At 42.7% G+C, this 22,566-nt stretch overlaps 1 protein-coding gene across 5 annotated transcripts in view; it reads left to right on the top strand.

The window, feature by feature from the left end:
* The window catches only part of GRM3 (glutamate metabotropic receptor 3), a 171,080-nt gene that overhangs the window by 129,708 nt on the left and 18,806 nt on the right, over positions 1 to 22,566 (top strand). For all 5 annotated transcript variants that reach the window (XM_075926200.1, XM_025181676.2, XM_025181677.2 and 2 more), the window contains one exon: positions 19,187 to 20,253. In XM_075926200.1, the coding sequence (XP_075782315.1) occupies positions 19,187 to 20,253 (1,067 nt within the window). The remainder of the gene's footprint in view (positions 1 to 19,186; positions 20,254 to 22,566) is intronic.

Below are 22,566 nucleotides of genomic sequence, written 5' to 3'. Positions count from 1 at the left end.
ACATTGCCCTTTCAGGAGTGTAACTGAGGGCAGAATTTGGCACTCTGTTTATTGAGCACTGCACATATGTCTGAAAAGCTGAACAATGTTTTCAGCTTTCAGATCACATATCTGAGAGCCAGAAATCTAAGTAACCTAATTTCCCTAAATCACAGGCTTGCTATGTTTTGCCTACTGCATGTTTTATAATTATTATTATTATTTCATCTTTTGTTTCAGTGGCAAATATCCTGAATTCTAAATGTCAAGACTCCACAAAAGGAGAGATTCAAACTAGCAGCTATCTAGCACTTTTCATCCTCCATTCACTAAAATCACATCTGCAACCTCTTTGGCTTCCAGAGCAGGAGCGAGAAGCATGTCAATTACATTATATTAGTTATTATCTCTGCAGTGCCATACATGTGCACTGCATTCACACACAGATAACAAGGGAGGAGGTCTGAATCCACACAAAGTGACGCCATGGAGTTTAAATGGTATAAACACAGGGGCTACGTCTACACTGGCCCCTCTTCCGGAAGGGGCATGTAAATTTCACGAGTCGTCGTAGGGAAATCCGCGGGGGATTTAAATATCCCCCGCGGCATTTAAATAAAAATGTCCGCCGCTTTTTTCCGGCTTTTAAAAAAGCCGGAAAAGAGCGTCTAGACTGGCCCCGATCCTCCGGAAAAAGTGCCCTTTTCCGGAGGCTCTTATTCTTACTTTTTTAAAAGCCGGAAAAAAGCGGCGGACATTTTTATTTAAATGCCGCGGGGGATATTTAAATCCCCCGCGGATTTCCCTACGACGACTCGTGAAATTTACATGCCCCTTCCGGAAGAGGAGCCAGTGTAGACGTAGCCAGGGTGTGAGAAGAGCCAGATGTCATGTTCTGCTCCTTAGAGTTACCAGTGTAATTTGGCATCATGAACCCAGTGAAAAGGTCCAGATGCTGCCACACTTGCTCAGTGCTTCATTCTACACATAGTCACCATGAAGTCAATGGATTTCCAGGTACAATAGGACACTATTTGATAGTTATTAGGGGGCAGAATCTGTCCCCCCAAATAACCAGACAGTGATGGGTAGGGTTAAATAAGAATGACTCCTTCCACAGCCAGAAGGAACCATTGTGATCATCTAGTCCAGGGAAAGCAATAAGCAGCCCATGGGCCGGACGCAATTCATCATGGTTTGCCCCTGACAGGCTGCCAGATGCTTTATTTACCTAAGCATCTAAAGACATAACCTCTCACAGCTCCCGTTGGCCATTGTTTGCCATTCCCAGCCAATGGGAGCTGTTGGAAGCGTTGTGGGCTGAACCACTGCTTCCGACAGTTTCCATTGGCTGGAAACGGTGAACCACAGCCACTGAGAGCTTCTATACTTGCAGATGCTCAGGTAAATGACGTGTCTGGCAGCCTGCCAGGGGCTAACCCCAGTGAACCATGTCAAGTCCATGGACTTCTTATTGCCTACCCTTGTCTAATCAGACCCCCTGTGTAACACAGGCCCTAAAACTTCTCTGAAATAATTCCTAGGTCAGATATTTAGGGAAAACATCCAATTTTGATTTACAAATTGTCAGTGCTGGATAATCCACTATGATTGTAATTAAGTTGTTCCAGTGGTTAATGGGAGGTATCACATATACACAGAGATTGGGAAGAATACACCACTGATGAAAGGCAGTTATTCCATAAGAACCTAATGAAAATCCAAAAGACTTCTCTTGATTTCAAAGGAACTTTGGATCAGACCAGAGACAATGGGGTTGTTTGAGTTAATGATGATGTATTTAGATCATCCCCCTTGAATGTGACAAGTGCTCACATTCAGCTAGCACTTCATGCCTGCACACAAAGCTGTGCCATTCATTTGGAAGAACATCACTCATTCACAAATTTGATATCCCTTCACTTGTATGGGTGGGTATTATTCACCTTCAGATGTGCAGAACCATGAAACTGAGATTAGGGGAACAAAAAACACTAAAACATTTAAAATTTCCTGCAGAATCATTTTTCTGACCCTTAACTTTGGGTCTGATCTCATATTGCATTCTGTATGTGAGTCTGGACAGGTTGAGAGGTGGTCACACATAGTTTTTTGCGTGTTGTTGATGGATATTTAGATGTTCAATTTGCGTACTTCATAAAATAGTTTTTATAGTCATTATTTTCAAGTATGCAATTATGATCTCACTAACATTGATATAAATCAGGAGTAACTCAGGTTCAAACTTCAATAAAGTTTGTTGTCTGTAAATTTTCAGATCATTTTATTTGACTCTGTGGCAGGCTATATATAATTACTTGCAAGCAGGGGCAGATATATGGCAGGGCGAGCGGGGCAGCTGCCCCGGGCCCCGCACTTCAAGAAGCCCCGCGCATGCGCCGTGGCAAAGGGGGGGCCCCGTGAAATTGTGCTGCCCTGGACCCCGCAAAATGGTCATCTGCCCCTGCTTGCAAGTGTGTTTAGTTATTCAATAGTCATTATTCATGGTGTATGACTGGTCAGTGAAGTTGCATGGCATTGTTACTACCATATTCCCTAGCTGGAAGACAACAACTTTAAAAAAATAGGAGCTGGGAAATCAAGGCAATTCTCAGTTGGCCATGCAAACATTTCCAGCACAGATTTTAGCACTACTACACATGTGCACAAAAGATTTTCACTTTCTGCAAACATTCAGGTTCATAAAATGTCACTTGTATGGAACTTTGATGAGAATGAACAAATGGATTTGGGAGTCCTATTAGTACGAATTCATCTTCATTATTCATGTGCATGTTAATGAATTCTTCCATTGGACTGTTCACAACAGCTTGCCTGGAAATGGTTTTCCCATCCCTCGAATATTTTCAAGAGTTCAAATTAGGATAAACATCTCAAATTCTCACTAATGTTTAAAATAAAAATGTTTTCATTTGATATCAATTGAGATATTTCAATCATTTCAAAACATTTCATTTCACTTTCCATATTTTTCATCCATTTTAATTAAAATTTCTAAACAAAATGTTGTTTTAATCAAGAAAGCCAGAATTTTTTGTTCCAAAAAATGTCAAAACAAAACATTTTAATAATGTTGAAACCTTTTTTTCTCAACATTTTTCAAGTGGGGAAATTCATCAAACCTAACCTTGTTTTGTTAAGTTTTAGTTTCAACAAATCAACATTTTAAAATAAAAAAAACCACACATTTTGTTGAAAAATCCTTTACTATTGCATACACTCTAGGCATGAAACAACCTTTATCTATTAAAAGCAAATTCTATAAGCCACCAGCTCTACACAGTGTCGTGGGATAAGAGGGAAGGTCCTCTCAAGGACTGATAACTGGTTAAAAGACAAGAAACAAAGGGCAGAAATAAACAGTAAGTTTTCAGAATGGAGAGAGGTAACTAGTGGGATCCCCCAAGTGTCTGTACTGGGACCAATCCTATTCAACCTATTTATAAATGATCAGGAGAAAGGGATAAACAGTGAGGTGGCAAAATTTGCAAATGATATTCAACTGCTCAAGATAGTTAAGACCGAAGCAGACTGTGAAGAGCTTCAAAAAGATCTCACCAAACAAGTGAGTGGGCAACAAAATGGCAAATGAAATTTAATGTTGATAAATGTAAAGCCACGCACTTTGGAAAAAATAATCCCAACTACACATATAATATGATAGGAACTAATTTAGCTACAACTACTCAAGAGAGAGATCTTGGCATCATTGTGGATAGTTCTCTGAAAATATTCACTCGATGTGCAGCAGCAGTCAAAAAAGCAAATAGCATTTTAGGAATAATTAAAAAAAGGATAAAGAATTATATAGAGAATATCTTATTGCTTCTATATAAAACCATGGTTCGCCCACATCTTGAATACTGCATACAGATGTGGCCACCTGATATCAAAAAATATATATTGGTATTGGAAAAGGTTCAGAAAAGGGCAAAAAAAGTTATTATGGGTTTGGAATGAGTCCCATATGAAAAGAGATTTAAAAGACTGACTTTTCAGCTTTAGAAAAGAGGAGACTAAGGGTTTGTCTACACAACAGAGTTTTGTCAGAAAAATGGCCATTTTTCTGACAAAACCTGAGTCACGTCCACACTGCAATCCTGTTCTTCCTAAATTAAATCAAAAGAACAGAGGGGGGTTTCCAGCATTAATAATCCTGTTTCTACAAGGAAGAAGCCTTTTCCCGAAAGAGCTCTTTCGGAAAAAGGCATGTGTGGACAGGAAAGAGGGTGTTCTTTCAAAAGAAGAGGAAAGAGGAAAAAGCACAGGTTCCCTGGTGGCCACTCCATCCATAGTAATCACAGCTTAAATGCGAGAGAGCATCCAATCAGTCTGGATGCTCTCTTTCAAAAAAGCAGATCACTTTTTCGATGCACTTTTGTGTGTGGACGCTCTCTTTCTGAAGAAGTTTTTTCGGAAGATCTCTTCCAAAGAAAGGTTCTTCCGAAAGAAGCCTGCAGTGTAGACATAGGCTAAGGGAGGATATGTTAAAGGTCTATAAAATCATGACTGTTGTGGAAAAAGTGAATAAGGAAAAGTTATTTACGTATTCCCACAATATAAGAACTAGAGGTCACCAAATGAAATTAAAAGATAGCATGTTTAAAACAAACAAAAGAAAGTTTTTCTTCATATAATGCAGTCAGCCTGTGGAACTCCTTGCCAGAGGAGATTGTGAAGACCAGGACATTAACAGGGTTCAAGAAAGAACTAGATAGATTCATGGAGGTTAGGTCCATCAATGGCTATTAGCCAGGATGGGTAGGAATGGTGTCCCTAACTCTGTCACAGGCTTGGAATGGATGGCGGGATAGGTATCACCTGCTGATTCCCTGTTCTGTTCACTCCCTTTGGGGCATCTGGCATTGTCCAGTATTAGCAGACAGGACACTGGGCTAGGTGGACCTTTGGTCTGACCCAGTCTGGCCATTCTTATGTTCTTATGTGGTTAGGCAGGAAGCATACCTGGGTGGTCGACAAATTCCTTTGATGTCGACACCCGCGCGTCCAGACTACCGCGCTGAGCTGACAAACAGCTGATCGGCTCAGCGCGACAGCCACGTAAATTTAAATGAAGCGGCGATTATTAAAATCGCCGCTTCATTTTCCTATGCCTGGTAGCCTCATCTACATGCCTCTGGCGACAGAGGCATGTAGTCTAGACATAGCCTAAGGCGTAAACAACCAATTCCTGAGTGCATAGCAATAATGGCACAGGGCCAAATCCAGAAGTGATACAAATGAGAGTGGAAATGGTGTAATTGACATATTGAAGGCTCTGCACCACTTGATCTTGTTCATCCTTATCTCCCTCCTGTGGGTTGTTTTTCTGGCTCTAAGACCACTCTTCCATTTGCCAACATGTAATCTAAACCACAATTATGTCACCTCTAAATTTAGCTCAGTGGCCTTTACTTATGTAGTGCCTTTTCTCCAGAAGGGTCCCAAAACCACTATAGAGTAGTTGCTAATAATTTAAAAACTGGTTCCCCATGCAGACCAGCTTCCACCTGCCGCACTGCACTGCTGCCTCTGATACAGCAGCCTCTGTCCACGGGGGACATACAAAGGCTGCTCCACCATCCCACAGAGAACCTTCCCCTGCCCCACCTCCCCCACGCTACCGCCTGCTACTGCTGTCAAAGGCAGCAAAGGGAGGGGAGGTGGCTCCACAGAGCCAGCACCATGGAGAGGCATCTTGAAAACTGATTCCCCACGCATCTCGGCTTCTGCCTGCCCCACCCTCTGCACACACTGGCAGCTGTGTGAGAGCTGATACATGTGTGGGCAGCCAGCCTGAGAGCCATCTTTCCATGTGTACCAGCTCCCATCTGCCCCCCTCACCTCCACACTGCTGCCTCTCTGGCAGAGGCAGCTGCGCAGGAGTCGGGGAGAGGGCAGGCAGCTCTGTGGGATCCATTTCTTGTGGGAAACCGGCTTAAAAGCTGGCTCCCCAGAGACACGAGATCCCACCTCTCCCCACCCCTTCCTGCCTCTAATTCAGAGACAGCAAGAGGGAGAGGTGTTGTCAGTAGGATTAATCAATAAGCCCAGGTTTATCAGTTAATTGTGTAGTCGACTACATCCTTACAGTACCCCACTCCCAGCAGGTGTGTGGGTTACATAACCACTTCTCTAGGTGAAATATGAGGCATGTTGAACAGCACACAATAACCCGGCAACAAGGTTGAAGACAAGAAATGTGTTTAATGATGTCCAATAGAACTGTACACCCTGGCCAAATTCAATAAGGCAGTGACTGGAGACGAAGAGTCCCATTGAAAGCATGAGCTCACCTGAGTCTCTACTTGGAGTCTATATGTGTTCACATTACACTCATAAGCATAGCAAACTCACCTTACCATAAGCAACTATGTACCCAAAAAAATCCTGTGAGTTGAACCCCTGCATACTGAATGGGAGATTATTATTTGATGCTGAAACTTTTCCAAGAGCATCTTTTCCTTCCACCAATATTACACCCACGGACCAGTCTCTGTAACTGATCTGCTGACCTGTACTCTTCCCCACCCTAACTTAGCATTGTCTCTCTCTTCTAACTGAAGCATATTTTGTTTCCCTTTATACCAATGACATTTTACATTTAAGCTTGATTATCATAAAGAGATTGCTCTGCTTGGAGTGTGCTATGTTTTCCTATTGGAAACGCAATTTTCTTTTGCAAACATCTTTATAATGATTCTGTTGGATAGTAACTACTGGGGAAATTTTGGTTGTTTTGTAAAAAAATAAGTAGTATTGCACTACAAATTATAAAATCTACATCTGTCAAATTTCATAGCTGCTTCATAATTAGACAATAACACACAGAAGATCTATTTCAAGGTTCATTTGGTTCCTATTTTTAAAGTCTGAATCTAGCTAATTAAAAACATTTTGAGCATTCTCTGGAAACATCGTTCTAATTCTCTAGGTTCCCCCACACATGAGAAAATGTCTTCACCGTCATCATTTCCATATCTTAATCTCCAAGTATTTTCAAAGCCTCTTCACATTTATTCAAGGAGGCACAGATTAAGAGGAACTGAATTAATGTGATGTTCGGTGCATAACCACCCCTCTTCCAGTACATGCACATGCCATCTGTGAGATGGCTTTTGAGGAAACAAAGGATGGTGAATAAACAGCCCTGAAAGGCAATGTACTTAAAGACTCAGGGGTAAGAAGGGAGTGTTGGTACATTACCACTGGCGTATACCAGCAGCACATTAGAGTGTAAGCTCCACACCAGTTCAGCTATACTAGCTAGCACATTAGAGAAGCAGAGTCAAAGTTCCACCCATCTCTTTCTCCATCAAATTCCAACCCACCTGCTCCAATGAAGGCGTAAATGGACATGTCCCTGCTTAGACCTTCATGCCTGGTCTACCGATCTGAGGAGCTTGTGAAAAGTGTTATGCAGTTTCTTGCCTCCTTGCATGAGGCCCATAGTCTAAGTCAGAATCTAGGCCTGTGTAAGCAACTTTATAATCATCTGCAGCATTTGTACAAGCAAAGTCATCAACTTGCAGATTGATTCAAGGAGTCACAATGGATTTTAAAGGCCTTCCTAGTACATAGCTTTTCCTATTCTAAGATTTCACACTGTCACCCTATAAAGATCAATAATTCTTCATAATGCGATTGGGTTCCCCTTGCTCATGTTTACAAAACAACTAGTTGGCCTGAGGGAGGAGTTAGACTCTTTAAAGTCACGCTTTAATTTCCTTTGTAATTACAAGTTGATTGCTAGTATAAATTACCTTGCATGCTTGCTGCATTTTGTGCCCGCCATTTCTGACAGTGAATAATCTTACTTAAAAGCCTGATATCAGTCCATAGGCATTGATATTGAAATCTCACAATACGTTCACATGGATTGTCAATTACCAGCTAAACAGAATTCTTTTTAAAAAAATAAAGAATTCTTTATTCTTTAAAAAAATTAGACTTGCTGATGTTTGCTTGATTTTTAAAAAATATAATATTAATGCTCTTTTATTTTTAAGGGTTCATGAGGTTTTTATCGTTTAAAAATCTCATCTTTGGCTAAAGTTTATGTGTTTCATATTTTCTGTTGCTCAATCTGAATAGTTCTTCCTACATCAGAGGTCCATCTGTAACAGCAGAGACCCCAAGTAGGTGGACAAGATAGAAAAGAAAACATAGAGCACTGTTTTCATGCAACCAGCAGAAACGGCTAGTGAGTTTTCCCTACTAAGGCAAGGTCTACATTACAAAATTCTATCTGCTTTTGCTTTTGTCTGTAAGAGCTGTCTGAGATATATATAAGCAGCAGTGTCACTCCTGCAAGCAGGCCCTACTTTGCCAGCTGACAACACTATTGAACAAACTGCTGTCATTGTGTTTGTCTGCACTGCAACAAGATGTCCATGCCAGCTCTCTTGGGTTCGTGGGGCTAGGCCTGCAGTGCTCTTTGATTGTGGTGCAAATTCTAGCCTGGGCTGCCAGCCAAGCTCTGGGACCCTCCCACCCAAGCCTGGAACTGAACAGCCCCTTAGCCCAAGTCCAGCAAGGCCAAATCAGCTGGCATGGGCCAGCTGCAAATTTTTGGTTGCAGTGTAGACCTATCCATTTTGGCCTGCAACTATTGAAGCCTAGTCCTCTATTGAAGCTAGGCACGGTATGACTATCTGGGTTTGTCTGTACTAATCCACCCCCTCAAGAGGTGTTAGGTAGATAAAAAAAAAAAAAGAATTCCTCCTCCTGCCACGCACTATCTACAAAGGGATTTATATCAGTTCAGCTATACCACTCGCGGGGTGGATTTTTCACACCCCGACAGACCTCGTCAAACTCACCTAATTTTCTAGATGACTCTGTGAGTCTGAGAAAGTGGAGTTTTGCCCACAAAATCTCATGCCCAAATAAATCTGTTAGTCTTTAAGGTGCCATAGGACTACTCGTTTTTTGTGGATACAAACTAACATCTCTAATAACCCTGGGAGGATTGGCAGTCGCATCTTCTAGCTCCCAACATCAGTCAGTTTAGATGCTGAGCTGAAATATGAGCCAGAGAGTTGAATGTAAAGTTTGATCTGTCACAGTTTATAGGAAGGTTACATTTATGAGGGTTCAGAGAGGTAGCTGTGTTAGTCTGTAACTTTAAAAACAATGAGTAGTCCTGTGGCACCTTAGGCCGTGTCCAGACTCAGGGGTTTTTTCGGGAAAAGTAGCCTTTTCCCGAAAAAACTTCCCCTGCATCCAGACTCAAGCTGCGTTCTTTCGAAATTATTTTGAAAGAACGCGGCTTTTCTTTCGATGGCGGTAAACCTCAATTTACGAGGAAGAACGCCTTCTTTCGAAAGTTCCTCTTTCGAAAGAAGGCGTTCTTCAATGTAAAGAGGCCGTCTTCGAAAGAGAGCATCCAGACTCGCTGGGTGCTCTCTTTCGAAAAAGCGGATTTCTCTTTCGAAAGATCCGCCTGCAGTCTAGACGCGATCTTTCGAAAGAGGCTCTTTCGAAAGATGCTTTCGAAAGCACCTCTTTCGAAAGAAGCCTGCAGTCTAGACATAGCCTTAGAGACTAACGAATATATATAAATACATATATTTATAAAGGGAATAAAACAAGAAGACTTTTTATAAATACATTAGAAGCAAGAGGAAGACCAAGGACAGGGTAGGCCCACTGGTCAGTGAGGAGGGAGAAACAGTAACAGGAAACTTGGAAATGGCAGCGATGCTTAATGACTTCTTTGTTTCGGTCTTCAACGAGAAGTCTGAAGGAATGCCTAACATAGTGAATGCTAGTGGGAAGGGGGTAGGTTTAGAAGATAAAATAAAAAAAGAACAAGTTAAAAGTCACCAGGGCCTGATGAAATGCATCCTAGAATACTCAAGGAGCTGATAGAGGAGGTATCTGAGCCTCTAGCTATCATCTTTGGAAAATCATGGGAGACAGGAGAGATTCCAGAAGACTGGAAATATATTTATATTTATAAATATAGTGCCCATTTATAAAAAGGGAAATAAGAACAACCCAGGAAACTACAGACCAGTTAGTTTAACTTCTGTGCCAGGGAACATAATGGAGCAAGTAATTAATTAAATCATCTCTAAACACTTGGAAGGTGGCAAGGTGATAGGGAACAGCCAGCATGGATTTGTAAAGAACAAATCATGTCAAACCAATCTGATAGCTTTCTTAAATAGGATAACGAGTCTTGTGGATAAGGGAGAAGTGGTGGATGTGGTATACCTAGACTTTAGTAAGGCGTTTGATACGATCTTGCATGATATTCTTATCAATAAACTAGGTAAATACAACTTAGATGGGGCTACTATAAGGTGGGTACATAACTGGCTGGATAACCGTACTCAGAGAGTAGTTATTAATGGTTCACAAGCCTGTAGGAAAGGTATGACAAGTGGGGTTCCTCAGGGGTCTGTTTTGGAACCGGCTCTGTTCAATATCTTCATCAACGATTTAGATATTGCTATAGAAAGTACTCTTATTAAGTTTGCAGATGATACCAAGCTGGGAGGGGTTGCGACTAATCTGGAGGATAGGGTAATAATTCAAAATTACCTGGACAAATTGGAGCAACGGTCTGAGGTAAATAGGATGAAGTTTAATATAGTCAAATGCAAAGTGCTCCACTTAGGAAGGAACAATCAGTTTCATACATACAGAATGGGAAGCGACTGTCTGGGAAGGAGTACGACAGAAAGGGATCTAGGGATTATAGTGGACCACAAGTTGAATATGAGTCAGCAGTGTGATGCTATTGCAAAGAAAGCAAACATGATTCTGGGATGCATTAACAGGTGTGTTGTGAGCAAGACACAAGAAGTCATTCTTCCGCTCTACTCTGCGCTCGATAGGCCTCAGTTGGAATATTGTGTCCAGTTCTGGGAACCGCATTTCAAGAAAGATGTGGAGAAATTGAAGAGGGTCCAGAGAAGAACAACGAGAATGATTAAAGGACTAGAGAACATGACCTATGAGGGAAGACTGAAGGAATTGGGTTTGTTTAGTTTAGAAAAGAGAAGATTGAGGGGGGACATGATAGCAGCTTTCAGATATCTAAAAGGGTGTCATAAGGAGGAGGGAGAAAACTTGTTCATCTTGGCCTCTGAGGATAGAACAAGAAGCAATGGTCTTAAACTGCAGCAAGGGAGGTTTAGGTTTGACATTAGGAAAAATTTCCTAACTATCAGGGTAGTCAGACACTGGAATAAATTGCCCAGGGAGGTGGTGGAATCTCTATCTCTGGAGATATTTAAGAGTAGGTTATATAAATGTCTATCAGGGATGGTCTAGACAGTACTTGGTCCTGCCATGAGGGCAGGGGACTGGACTCGATGACCTCTTGAGGTCTCTTCCAGTCCTAGTATTCTATGATTTCTATGATAAGTAAAGGCCACTGAGCTAAATTTAGAGGTGACATAATTGTGGTTTAGATTACATGTTTGCAAATGGAAGAGTGGTCTTAGAGCCAGAAAAACAACCCACAGGAGGGAGATAAGGATGAACAAGGTCAAGTGGGGTAGAGCCTTCAATATAGGGCAGGAGACTGGACTCGATGACCTCTCGATGTCCCTTCCAGTCCTAGTATTCTATGATTCTATGCTATATAGTATTTTGAGCTTCATCAGATGAGCTGGAGTGGCTTATATGAAGAGTTGATAAATAATAATAAATGAGAACTTGATATTATAAGCATATTATGGATGTGATACTGATAGTGTAAGCACATCAGGAGGTGTTATAGATGGTTATAAGATGTTAACAAGCAACCTCTTGGGCACTATAACACTTGTTTGTTTAAAAGAAGAAACCTATGCTTTATTTACTAACCCTTTATAAGCAATTTATAATTGGACCTTAATATAAAGTGTGGTGATTTGAGCAGCAGTGTTGAGATCACTCTGGGTCTGAGTCTTGGTGACATTAGTGTGAATCAGGAGGAACCCTGCTGAACTCCCTGGGGTGATACAGATGTCAAAACAGGTGCCAGTGAGATCTGATTCAATGCTCTGTTTTGGTTGAAATGTAATCACAGTGCAAGTAAATTGCTTCCGCTCCACCAATGTCTATGTAGCTACATCAAAGAGAAATCAAAGTTAAATTAACTCGTTGAGTCCTGCTGGATACTTCATGAGGTCAGGTGACAAGAGGAGCTCATGAGTCCCAAATATCATGTGTCTTGTTGAATTATCAAAAACCTTTCTTGTAAGGCTTTGCCAAGACAATTAATGGGCACCTGAAATGGAGGAATGGGGATTAATAGAAAGTGCAGTTTTCATATTATCTCCTTGCATAAATGTCCTCTTTTCCACACTTACATCATCTATTGATAGTTTTTCTACCGCCATCTAGTGCTACTAAAGGGGTTTTACATAACTTTCTAGGAAACGTCAACATTTCATAGGTCTAATCAGAAACCTTTTCATTTCCAGATTCACTTCATGAGGTGCCGTTTATCACTGGGTTGTGGGGTGGATAGGCTAGTGAGGAAGGTAGTTTCAGTACGCACAATATGCATTCTTACATTTGTTTCTGGCCCACGTGAAATCAAGGCTTAGGAAAGTGCGAGAGCTGAGAACACTTTTGTCAAGGCATGTTATTAATGAGCTGTCTCTGTGCTACTGAGCTATCTCTAATCTGCACCTTGTTTTGGAAGATTACATTCTGCAAGAACAGAACAGGTGTTTATTTTATTTAAGACACTGTTTTTTCTCACATTTAAGCATATCTGCTGCTATTTCCATGATTTCAGCTGCTGCAAGTGTTATTTTCTCTAAAGTGGCATTTATATGTTAAGTACTGTGCCAAACACATGCTGGGTATTCTTCAGAGTCCCTCCCTGCCCATGCATAAACCATATCTAACTGTCAAAATGAAGCTCATCTCTTTTCCCTAAGTTCACCTTTTCTGTAAGTTTCCCAGTAACTAATATATTTAAACCTCTTAGAATTATAGGGCTGGAATAGACCTCAGAAGATCATTGAGTCCAAACCCCTGCTAAAAGCAGGACCTATCTCAACTAAATCATCCCAGCCAAGAATAGTGATAGAAATGTAGCCGTGTTAGTCTGGTGTAGTTGAAACAAAATACAGGACTATGTAGCACTTAAAAGACTAACAAGATGGTTTATTAGATGATGAGCTTTCGTGGGCCAGACAGACTTCCTCAGATCAATATGTGGAAGAAAATCAGCACAACCATATATACCAAAGTGATACAATAAAAAAAAGTGAACGCATGTTCCTGGACACCACAGTACAAATCACCAATGGCAAATTAGACACCACTCTCTACAGAAAACCCACTGACTCCTACAGTTACCTATATGCCTCCAGCTCCCATCCAGAACACACCATACGATCTATCGTCTATAGCCAAGCCCTTAGATACAATCGCATCTTCTCTAATCCCACTGACAGAGACCAGAAACTTCAGGATCTCTACCAAATATTTATAAACCTCAATTACCCACCTGCCTAGAAAGGCTGTGGAGAAGCAGCCAATCAGAGCCCAGCAGGCACCGTTAAAAGGAGTTGCAGGGCCCGAGCAGATCATTTGTTGACTGGGCCCAATCTGAGTATCTTTGCACAGCCTGTGCCCCTTGTGGGAAGGGGAGGTCTCCGTGCCCTGTCCCCGCCCCCAGCATCACCCTCACAGCCTCCCATAGGCTGGAAACTGCAAGGGCAGTGCTTGCGGGCATGTGCAGCACAAGGAGACCCATGGCTCCCTCATCCCTAAGGGGTACACGGTGCAGAGACACACACGCCGGCCCCTGCAGGCGGTCGCTTTGAGCAGCGTCTGCAGCTGTAGCAGCCAGGAAGCCTGCCTGAGGGTCCCACTGGGCTGCAGCAGGCCAGATCCAAATGTCTGGTGACACGTACTGTACCCATTCGTGCTCTAAATAGATTGAATTCAAGTCGATCACTTGAACTGCAAGACAGATTGGCTTTACAAGCTTAGACCCTTATCCCACAAACCCTTTTTGCGCCTGCTTCACTGCAGTCAACCACTTGAATGCTTAACGTTAAGCACACATGTAACTGTGCTTACGGGGCCTGACTTTCTGTAGCTCTTTGCCACCAGTGTGCAGGGCTGTCTAGGACCATGCCCGATTGCCAATATTTGTAGACATATGGAAAAGGTATTTTTTTAGTACTGATAATCCTTTCTGGTAACCATGTTGCAATAGTGGGGTTACTACTACAAGATGTAAGAACTCTGGCCCTCAACCAGCCAAGCACTTAAGCACCTACCTATTTGTAAGCACATGAGCAGGCCCATGAAGTCACATGCTTCAAGGGGAGCTCAAGCACGTGCCAGTTCCAGCCTCTGATTCTGAGGCTAGTTGCACCCTCTAGCTCCAGTTGCTCAGCACCTCTCAGGATTTGATCTGTTGCTGCCCCGTGACTAAACAGTCAAAATTAAGTGAGTGCTAACAGCTTCCACACTCTTCCTAAGCGTTATGAATAATGAAATGAGACTGTGGCAACGACAGCCCATTACTGAAGGGCTGTTAAGTGCTGCATTATGATTTTATATTGATGGTGCTTCCGGCTGAAAGCACAGGGAGAGGAACTGGTTTAACCTTTCCTCTCATTGTCCGGTATTGTGTGTTTGCTGCTTGTTTCGTGGGGACGTCATTTCAGGGAGGCCTGGCTGTTCTGGGGACATGTCTGCTCCACTTACTCGTGCAAGACAATGCTTTGTTCCGCCAGGAGTCTCACTGGGCTCGATTGTGCCATCCTCACAGGGGAATAAGAGCTTCCCTTACACCTAGACTACCCAGTCCTTGAGAGTCAACTCTCAAGAGAAAGCCGAGCTTTATCCCTGCTTCCTACCTTGCAGAGGCATATACAGGGGCGGCCCTAGACGAGCTGCCAGCACCTGGCACCCTAGGCGAAACGCGCAATCAGTGTGCGATCGGCGCCCCCGCCTCCAAAGCCCTCAATGGCCGATTATCTTGGCACCCTAGGCGACCATTTAGTTCGCCTGTATGGACAGGCCACCACTGGGCATACGGGTGAGAAGTGGGGAAACAGCAATGGGTGCAGCTTTTGCGCCAACCCCCCGCACAGCCAATTAATGTGCAGCTGGTATAACTCATCAGTAATACCCTCCCCCTTCCTGGAACAAGAGGAAGCGGGTACCTGTGTCATGGGACTGCTCTTGGGCAGGTGCAGTGTATGCACCATTTCTTTACTCAGTGCTTTGCCTCGTGTCACTGCCTGCTGAAGTGAAAACAATGGGAGGAGCTAGATAGATCAGCGTGTTTTAAAGTGCCCCTCCCTGGTAATGCCACTCCACAGCCACAAAGCCTTAGCTCCTGGAGCTCCCGCTGCCATCTGCTATGTCAGCCCAGAAGCAGCTGTCACATAAGGGGAGCGGAATTTGGCTGTGCATTCTTTTAAACGACACAGTCCATTTCTTTGGGATGTCTTGGGGTGAGTAGATTTTAACCTGGAGGGAGAAATTACATCTGTAACTAAAGGGCTTGGCTTATGTAAATAAGAGTTTGCCAGAATTAAAGCTATTAACCAACCATAATGTGAGACAGGGGAGGGCAGATAAAGGGAGATTTATCCCAGCAAGAGCAGTGAGACCACTTTCATCACCAGACACACTAGCAAAGGAATCTTTTATTGCCCATCAGCAGTAAATACACTTTCACTTCCTGCCAATGATGCTGTTCACCTTTTGTGTTACCGCACGATAGGTACAATAAATCACATGGTAATTGCCACTTCCTTTTACATTTTTAATAATTTTTCATTCCCTTTGTGAACCTCAGCTTGTGGAAAAAGCCAAAACCCTCCAGAGCTTTAACAGTCTGAAGTGCTACAATATTGATTCCCCACAGAAGGTCACAGTTCCAGTTCATGAGTTTTTATCCATTCCCCAAGCGAGTTGGAGGGCCGCAGCAGCACATGCCGGACAGCTTAACAAAGAAGAGCTGTAACAAAAATCAATGTGGTCAAGCAAAGTATGATGGATTCCTAATTTTTTTAGGATGCAATAAAAAGATACAGCGGCATGGCCGGAAATTCTGGAATGTCTCCTCACTTCTATAGCACCCTGTCAAGGCTGATTCCCCACTCTGGCACAAAGAATATAGAAGTAGGGGCCCGCAAAAGCAACCCAAAACCTGATCTCTACAGGCTTTGGTACAAAAACTCCCCCCAAAATCCTAATATCCAGATTTTGGGAAATCCGCTGCCACCATCAAGTGCTTTTGAACCCACAAACAGGGGTGGACACTTGAAACCAACGCCAGGGCACCCCCACGCTCTTTTCACCAAAGAGCTTGAAAAAGAGAAGAGAAAATACAAATTGCAGTCTGTGATTGCTGTCCCCTCGTTAGAGGCATGTAGATCGCACAGACTGATTTTCCAGGACACAGAAATAAACCAATACCAGGGTAATTAAAAAAAAGAAAGAATTTTTATAATTAAAACAATACTGCCATTGCAAGCATAATGACTAGATGGAAAAAGTCACCAAAATTCACCATGGGCTCAGGACTTAGTTACAAAAGAGAGGGAAACCCATTTCTAACAACACAGACATCAGATCCAAATTCCCAAAACAAAACAATAAAACCTGATGGATATATCTAGACTTTACCCTACTTACATATTATGAAGACTTTTTCTTGGAGAGAGACATGTATCTCTACCTGCATTTCTATTGGCTGACTGCTACCTGACTAGATACAGTTAGCCCATTAGTCCCCAGGCTGCTGGCCATCCCTCATGACACACCCTCTCAATCAAATCTTTCCAAAGAAATCCTCTCTTTGGCTTAATTTTATACTGCCAAGATCCAAACTACTGCTTGCAGAGAGAACCCTTTAAAATGTCCTGCAGGGTTGAATAACACTAAGCTCCTGCCAAAAATGATCCCCTTTCCTAAACCACAAGAGACTACGGGAAGGCTGCGTCTACACTGGCATTATTTTGCGCAAATACTTTTAATGGAAGAGTTTTTCCGTTAAAAGTTTGCACAAGAGAGCGTCTATACTGGCATGTGCCTTTGCGCAAAAGATTTGCTTTTGCGCAAAAGCATCCGTGCCAGTATAGACGCTGTCTTGTGCAAGAAAGCTCTGATGGCCATTTTAGCCATCGGGCTTTCTTGCGCAAGAAATTGATGTTACCTGTCTACACTGGCCTCTTGCGCAAGAACACTTGCGCAAGAGGACTTATCCCTGAGTGGGAGCGTCAGAGTATTTGCACAAGAAGCACTGATTTTGTATATTACAACGTAAGTGTTCTTGCGCAAATACTCGCGGCCAGTGTAGACAGGTGGCAAGATTTTGCACAAAAGCTGCCACTTTTGAGCAAAACCTTGCCAATGTAGACACAGCCAAAGGGTTAGGATTATGCATTCAATGGAGATATCAGAGGGTTTTGCATGGTTTGGTTAAAGTTCTCTTCCCCTTCTCTCCTGACATTACAACCTTTCCAGGCATTTGCAGGGTTTAAAATTATGTGCATTTGTCTAGCAACTTCCTTTTCAGGTGCAGCAGAACTGCTAAATTTCTCATGCTAGGTGGTTGTTTTCTTACAGTCACAGGCTACAAGAGAGCTCTCCTCTTCCATCTTCCTCCAGCAAGTGTGGGATAATGCCCTTGGGTGGACGGGAAAGGATTGGCCTGCAACCGAATAGGGAAAAAGGTGGCGGCTATTATCCTAAATCTCTAAGGTCGCTAGAAAGTCATCTATGAGCATGACCTACCTCTGTGATCGTTGCACCAGGAACAAGGGTAGTTGAAGAACGTGTGATGTCCAAGCAGTTGCTGTCCATGTTCAATTCATTTTTAATTCAACTAGGTCCAAGATGAAAAATTCAGAAACTATGTAGATCAATGAAATGCGTATTTTAAAACAGGAAAGTAGCAATATACAATCTCAGACATGTACTGTAAATCGTTAGTTCATCCATGGAATAGCACATTCAGTATAAATAAGTTAAATATGAGCTTTGTCAATTGTGTTTATTCTTGTAAGTTAATATGAGCATAGCAAACTTCAAAAAAATACAGGTGAGACCTCCCTGGTCCAGCACCCTGGGGATGGGAGCAGTCCCGAACCAGGAGTTTGCCAGACCAGTGGAGGTCAAGGCTCCCCTCCTGGCTGTCAGCCCTACTCCTGGGTGCCAGTTCCTGGCCCTGACCAGTGCTGCTCTCCTCCACCACCAGCCCCGCCCCTGAACCTGTCTAGCCAGCGCTCTGTAGTCCAGCAATTTCTCTGGTCCGGCCTGGCCACAGCTGTTGCCAGACCAGAGAGTCCCAGACTTTAGAGATTCAATCTGTATTGAACCAGATGTAAACCAGAGCCAGTGTAAACTGTCATAGCTCCACTGGCTTCAATAGAGCTTTGTCCATTTTACACGAGCTGAGGATTTGAGCCATTACACATTTGGATATAACTTTTATCGAGCTCATTAGTATCTTGCTCTTAGGTCAAATATGAGATGCCTTTGTAAGTCTGGGGGAAGGGCCTTTCAAATGATAAATGCTACATTGTTCAGTCCTTACCAGCATAGGGAGTGTTCAAGTCTGACTCTGTGGATATTTAGAACGTGCGTTTGAAAGAATAGTTAGATGTGAACTGCTTCTCGTCCTCTGATTCTTGGTCCACGAGCTGCCAACGATCTACAGAGAAATTCTCAACAATCAGTAGAATGAAACATTCTGAAACCAAAACAGTGGGAAATTGAGATATTAGAAAAGGAAGAGATCCTGGAAAGGATTTTTTTCAAATGAAGTGTTCTGCCATGCATTTCATATACTTCCAGATGTGTCTAATTTTGAAATGTAGCCCATGTGCATAGCATTAGCTTGGAAAGACAGTTTTCATAGGTGACTGCCACAACAAGACATAATTTAAGAAATAATATTTAGGTCATTTAGATTTATAGTGTGTGTTCTTTGTTATTGGAAAGCTTACTTCCCTTAGAGTTGCAGTAACATCTCAGAGCTAACTTTGTTCATTTGGGCATTCATAATATAGCTGTTCCTTGAACAGGTGCTTCTACCAATATGAACATTTTGTAATTGATTTATGGGATCAAAATACTTCACTCACTTGAGAGGGTCTAAAAGACTGACAGTGTCTTCCTAGATGGATATGCGTTCCAAAAGAAAGAAAAATGCTTAGAGTTATAATGTTCATTTCTTCTCCTTCTGTTTTGACAGCTCCATTTAATCCTTCCAATGCTGCGGACAGCGTGGTCAAATTTGACACCTATGGAGATGGGATAGGCCGATACAACGTGTTCAATTTCCAGTACATTGGAGATAAATACTCCTATCTGAAGGTTGGTCACTGGGCGGAAACCTTGTCCCTGGATGTAGATTCAATTCATTGGTCCAGAAACTCCATCCCCACTTCCCAGTGTAGTGACCCCTGCGCTCCTAATGAAATGAAGAGTATGCAGCCAGGAGATGTCTGCTGTTGGATCTGCATTGCCTGTGAGCCCTTTGAATACCTGGCTGATGAATTTACTTGTGCAGACTGTGGGCCTGGGCAGTGGCCCTCTGCTGACCTGACTGGCTGTTATGACCTACCAGAAGACTACGTCAAGTGGGAAGATGCCTGGGCAATAGGCCCCGTTACTATTGCATGTCTGGGTTTTATTTGTACCTTCATGGTCGCGGCAGTCTTTATCAAGCACAACAACACTCCCTTGGTCAAAGCTTCCGGCCGTGAACTGTGTTACATATTACTCTTTGGGGTCTTCCTATCATACAGCATGACATTCTTCTTCATAGCCAAGCCTTCTCCAGCCATCTGCACCTTACGCCGCTTGGGGCTGGGCAGTTCCTTTTCAGTTTGCTACGCCGCCCTGCTGACAAAGACCAACTGCATAGCCAGAATATTTAACGGTGTGAAGAATGGGGCTCAACGGCCTAAATTCATCAGTCCCAGTTCTCAGGTCGTCATCTGCCTGAGCCTCATCTTGGTACAGATTGTGGTGGTGTCTGTGTGGCTTATACTGGAGTCCCCAGGCACCAGACGATATACTCTTCCTGAGAAAAGGGAGACTGTCATATTGAAATGCAATGTCAAGGATTCCAGTATGTTAATCTCCTTAACGTACGATGTAATCCTTGTAGTCTTATGCACTGTATATGCCTTCAAAACAAGGAAGTGCCCAGAGAACTTCAACGAAGCCAAGTTTATCGGCTTCACAATGTACACAACATGCATCATTTGGCTGGCCTTCCTCCCCATATTTTATGTGACATCTAGTGACTACAGAGTAAGTCTTTTGGACGTTTGTTTCTATAAATTGTGTGCATCACCTTAGCAGGAACCTCGCATTTGTTAAAAGCCTCTTTCACTGTTGTGCTCGCCAGTGCCCCTTGCAAACATTCCCTTTTCTTTGGTAATCCCTTGCTAAGCACTGAGACACATCAGATATTGCCTTATATGAAAATATTACTTTATTTCTAATCATATGACGGATTTGTTTTGAACTATGGTTGTTCAGAGAATGTCTTTATGCTAAGCAGTAGGTCTGGCTGATGGAGGCAGAAGCACATGGATAAACTATTCATGCACTGGTACAGTAACTGGAGAATCACAGTTACAATAGCTGAAGCCGGTTCAGAAAACAGTTACAGGCAGTCCCCGGGTTACCTGGATCCGACTTACATCAGATCCCTACTGACAAATGGGGTGAGGCAACCCCGCACTAGCTGCTTCCCCCCAGCAGACCAGGGAGACGCGAAGCTAGCGCCCCCCTCCGCCCCCCAGCAGACCAGGGAGACGCGGAGTGGCTTTTCTCAGCAGACACCTCAGCTTGAGAATAAAGGACTGAGGGAAGTGAGGTGTGGGAGAATAAAACTGAGCTCTGGAGAAATGTTTGGCTAGAGTTTCCCCTACAATATGTACCAGTTCCGACTTACATACAAATTCAACTTAAGAACAAACCTACAGTCCCTATCTTGTATGTAACCCGGGGACTGCCTGTATCTAGTAGAAGTGCAGTTTGATTAAAAGCTGAGACAAATTTTACAGGAAGCCTCAGGATTACTAAAATGAGGGTGGCCACTATGGTAAATGGTCCTTAAATCATGTTTCAATGTATTCATGTGCCTTTCTATTTTATAAGTATAATTTTACCAGATGATGTTATGAAGGCCAAGACAATAACAGGTTCAAAAAAGAACTAGAGAAGTTCATGGAAGATAGGTCCCTAAAAGGCTATTGGCCAGGGATGGATCACTTGTTGGTTACCAGTTCTGTTCATTCCCTCTGAAGCTCCTGGTATTGACCATTGTCAAAAGACAGGATACTGGGCTAGATTAACCTTATGTGTGTCCTACTATGGCCATTCTTATGTTTTAATTAAAAGACAATACTGTTATTCACAGTACAATGGAGCAAATGTTCTTTTTTTTTATTCACAAAATGAAAATTCAGGTTAAACAAAATATTTTATTTAAATTTTTTATCTACATTTTTTTTAAAGTTTTGTTACATTTTCAGATATTGGTTACCTTTTAAGTTTTTTTTTTTTAATGGATGTCATTACCTGGGTGTCATGTAAAATTTCTAAACAAAATGTCACTAGAAATGAAATGCTGAAACGTTGTTTCAGAAATAGTTACAAGGGTTAATTTGAATTTTTTAATTTTTATTCAGCCAAAGCTATTTGACAGATTCCATGCACATCCACTTATAGTTTTGGTCTCCCTGAAACTGCATTTTTTGGGCAAACAAGCTATTTGACCAAAAACTTTAGTCTAGATCTAACTGGCCATGTGGCAGAGAGATAACATTGCAAATGGGGGAGTTAATACCATCATCCTATATTAGGACTGGACAAGAAACAATTGTTTTGTTTCAAAATTTGGTTTCATTCCAACACGGAATGAAATGAAACTTTTTGACATTTTTCACATGAGAGAGACAGAAATTAAGACCACCCCCAAAAGAGCCAATAGCTTGGTGGCTAGACCATTCATCAGGAATGTTCAAGTCCTTACTTGAGGTGAGCAGACAGCCATGGTGGGACTCTGGGCAAATTGGGGAAGGGCCACTCTGTGCTCCTAGAAGGGACAGGGCCTTGAGCAAAAGGAGAAGGACCAGGAAAGCCAGCCCGCAGCACCACTCAGAGTGCGCCATGTGGTGCTCAAGTGGCAATTTAAAGGGCCCAGGGCACTCGGTGTTGCCCCAGTAGTGGCTGGGGAACTCTATACCCTTTAGAATTGCTGGGCCTCAGGGCAGTTGCCTCTTTTGCTCCCCGCCGCCATTGGCGGGCCTGCTCTTTTCCAAATCAGAGGCTGAAATCTACGTTTAACTAATAGCTTGGTACTTCAGGTACTTGTCTGGCATTATGGAAGTTTGGGGTTGGATATTTGAATCCTTCTCTGTGGACATTCCATCCTGGACCTGTATAACCTACCCATCAAAATCAACATGGGTCCGCAAAACATTTTGTTTTTGATAAAATAGCATTTTTCAACAGGAAATGTAGTAAAAAAAATTCAACTCTATTCAACCTTGGTGGGCCCAGACCTAGACCATTATGTTTAGTTCCAGCCTCCTTCACCTAGGAGCAATATGA

Source organism: Pelodiscus sinensis, chromosome 1 (assembly GCF_049634645.1).
Source record: "Pelodiscus sinensis isolate JC-2024 chromosome 1, ASM4963464v1, whole genome shotgun sequence".
NCBI classification, from domain to species: Eukaryota; Metazoa; Chordata; order Testudines; family Trionychidae; genus Pelodiscus; species Pelodiscus sinensis.
Note: the sequence above shows the minus strand (reverse complement) of the source record. Positions and strands in the feature narration are given on the sequence as shown.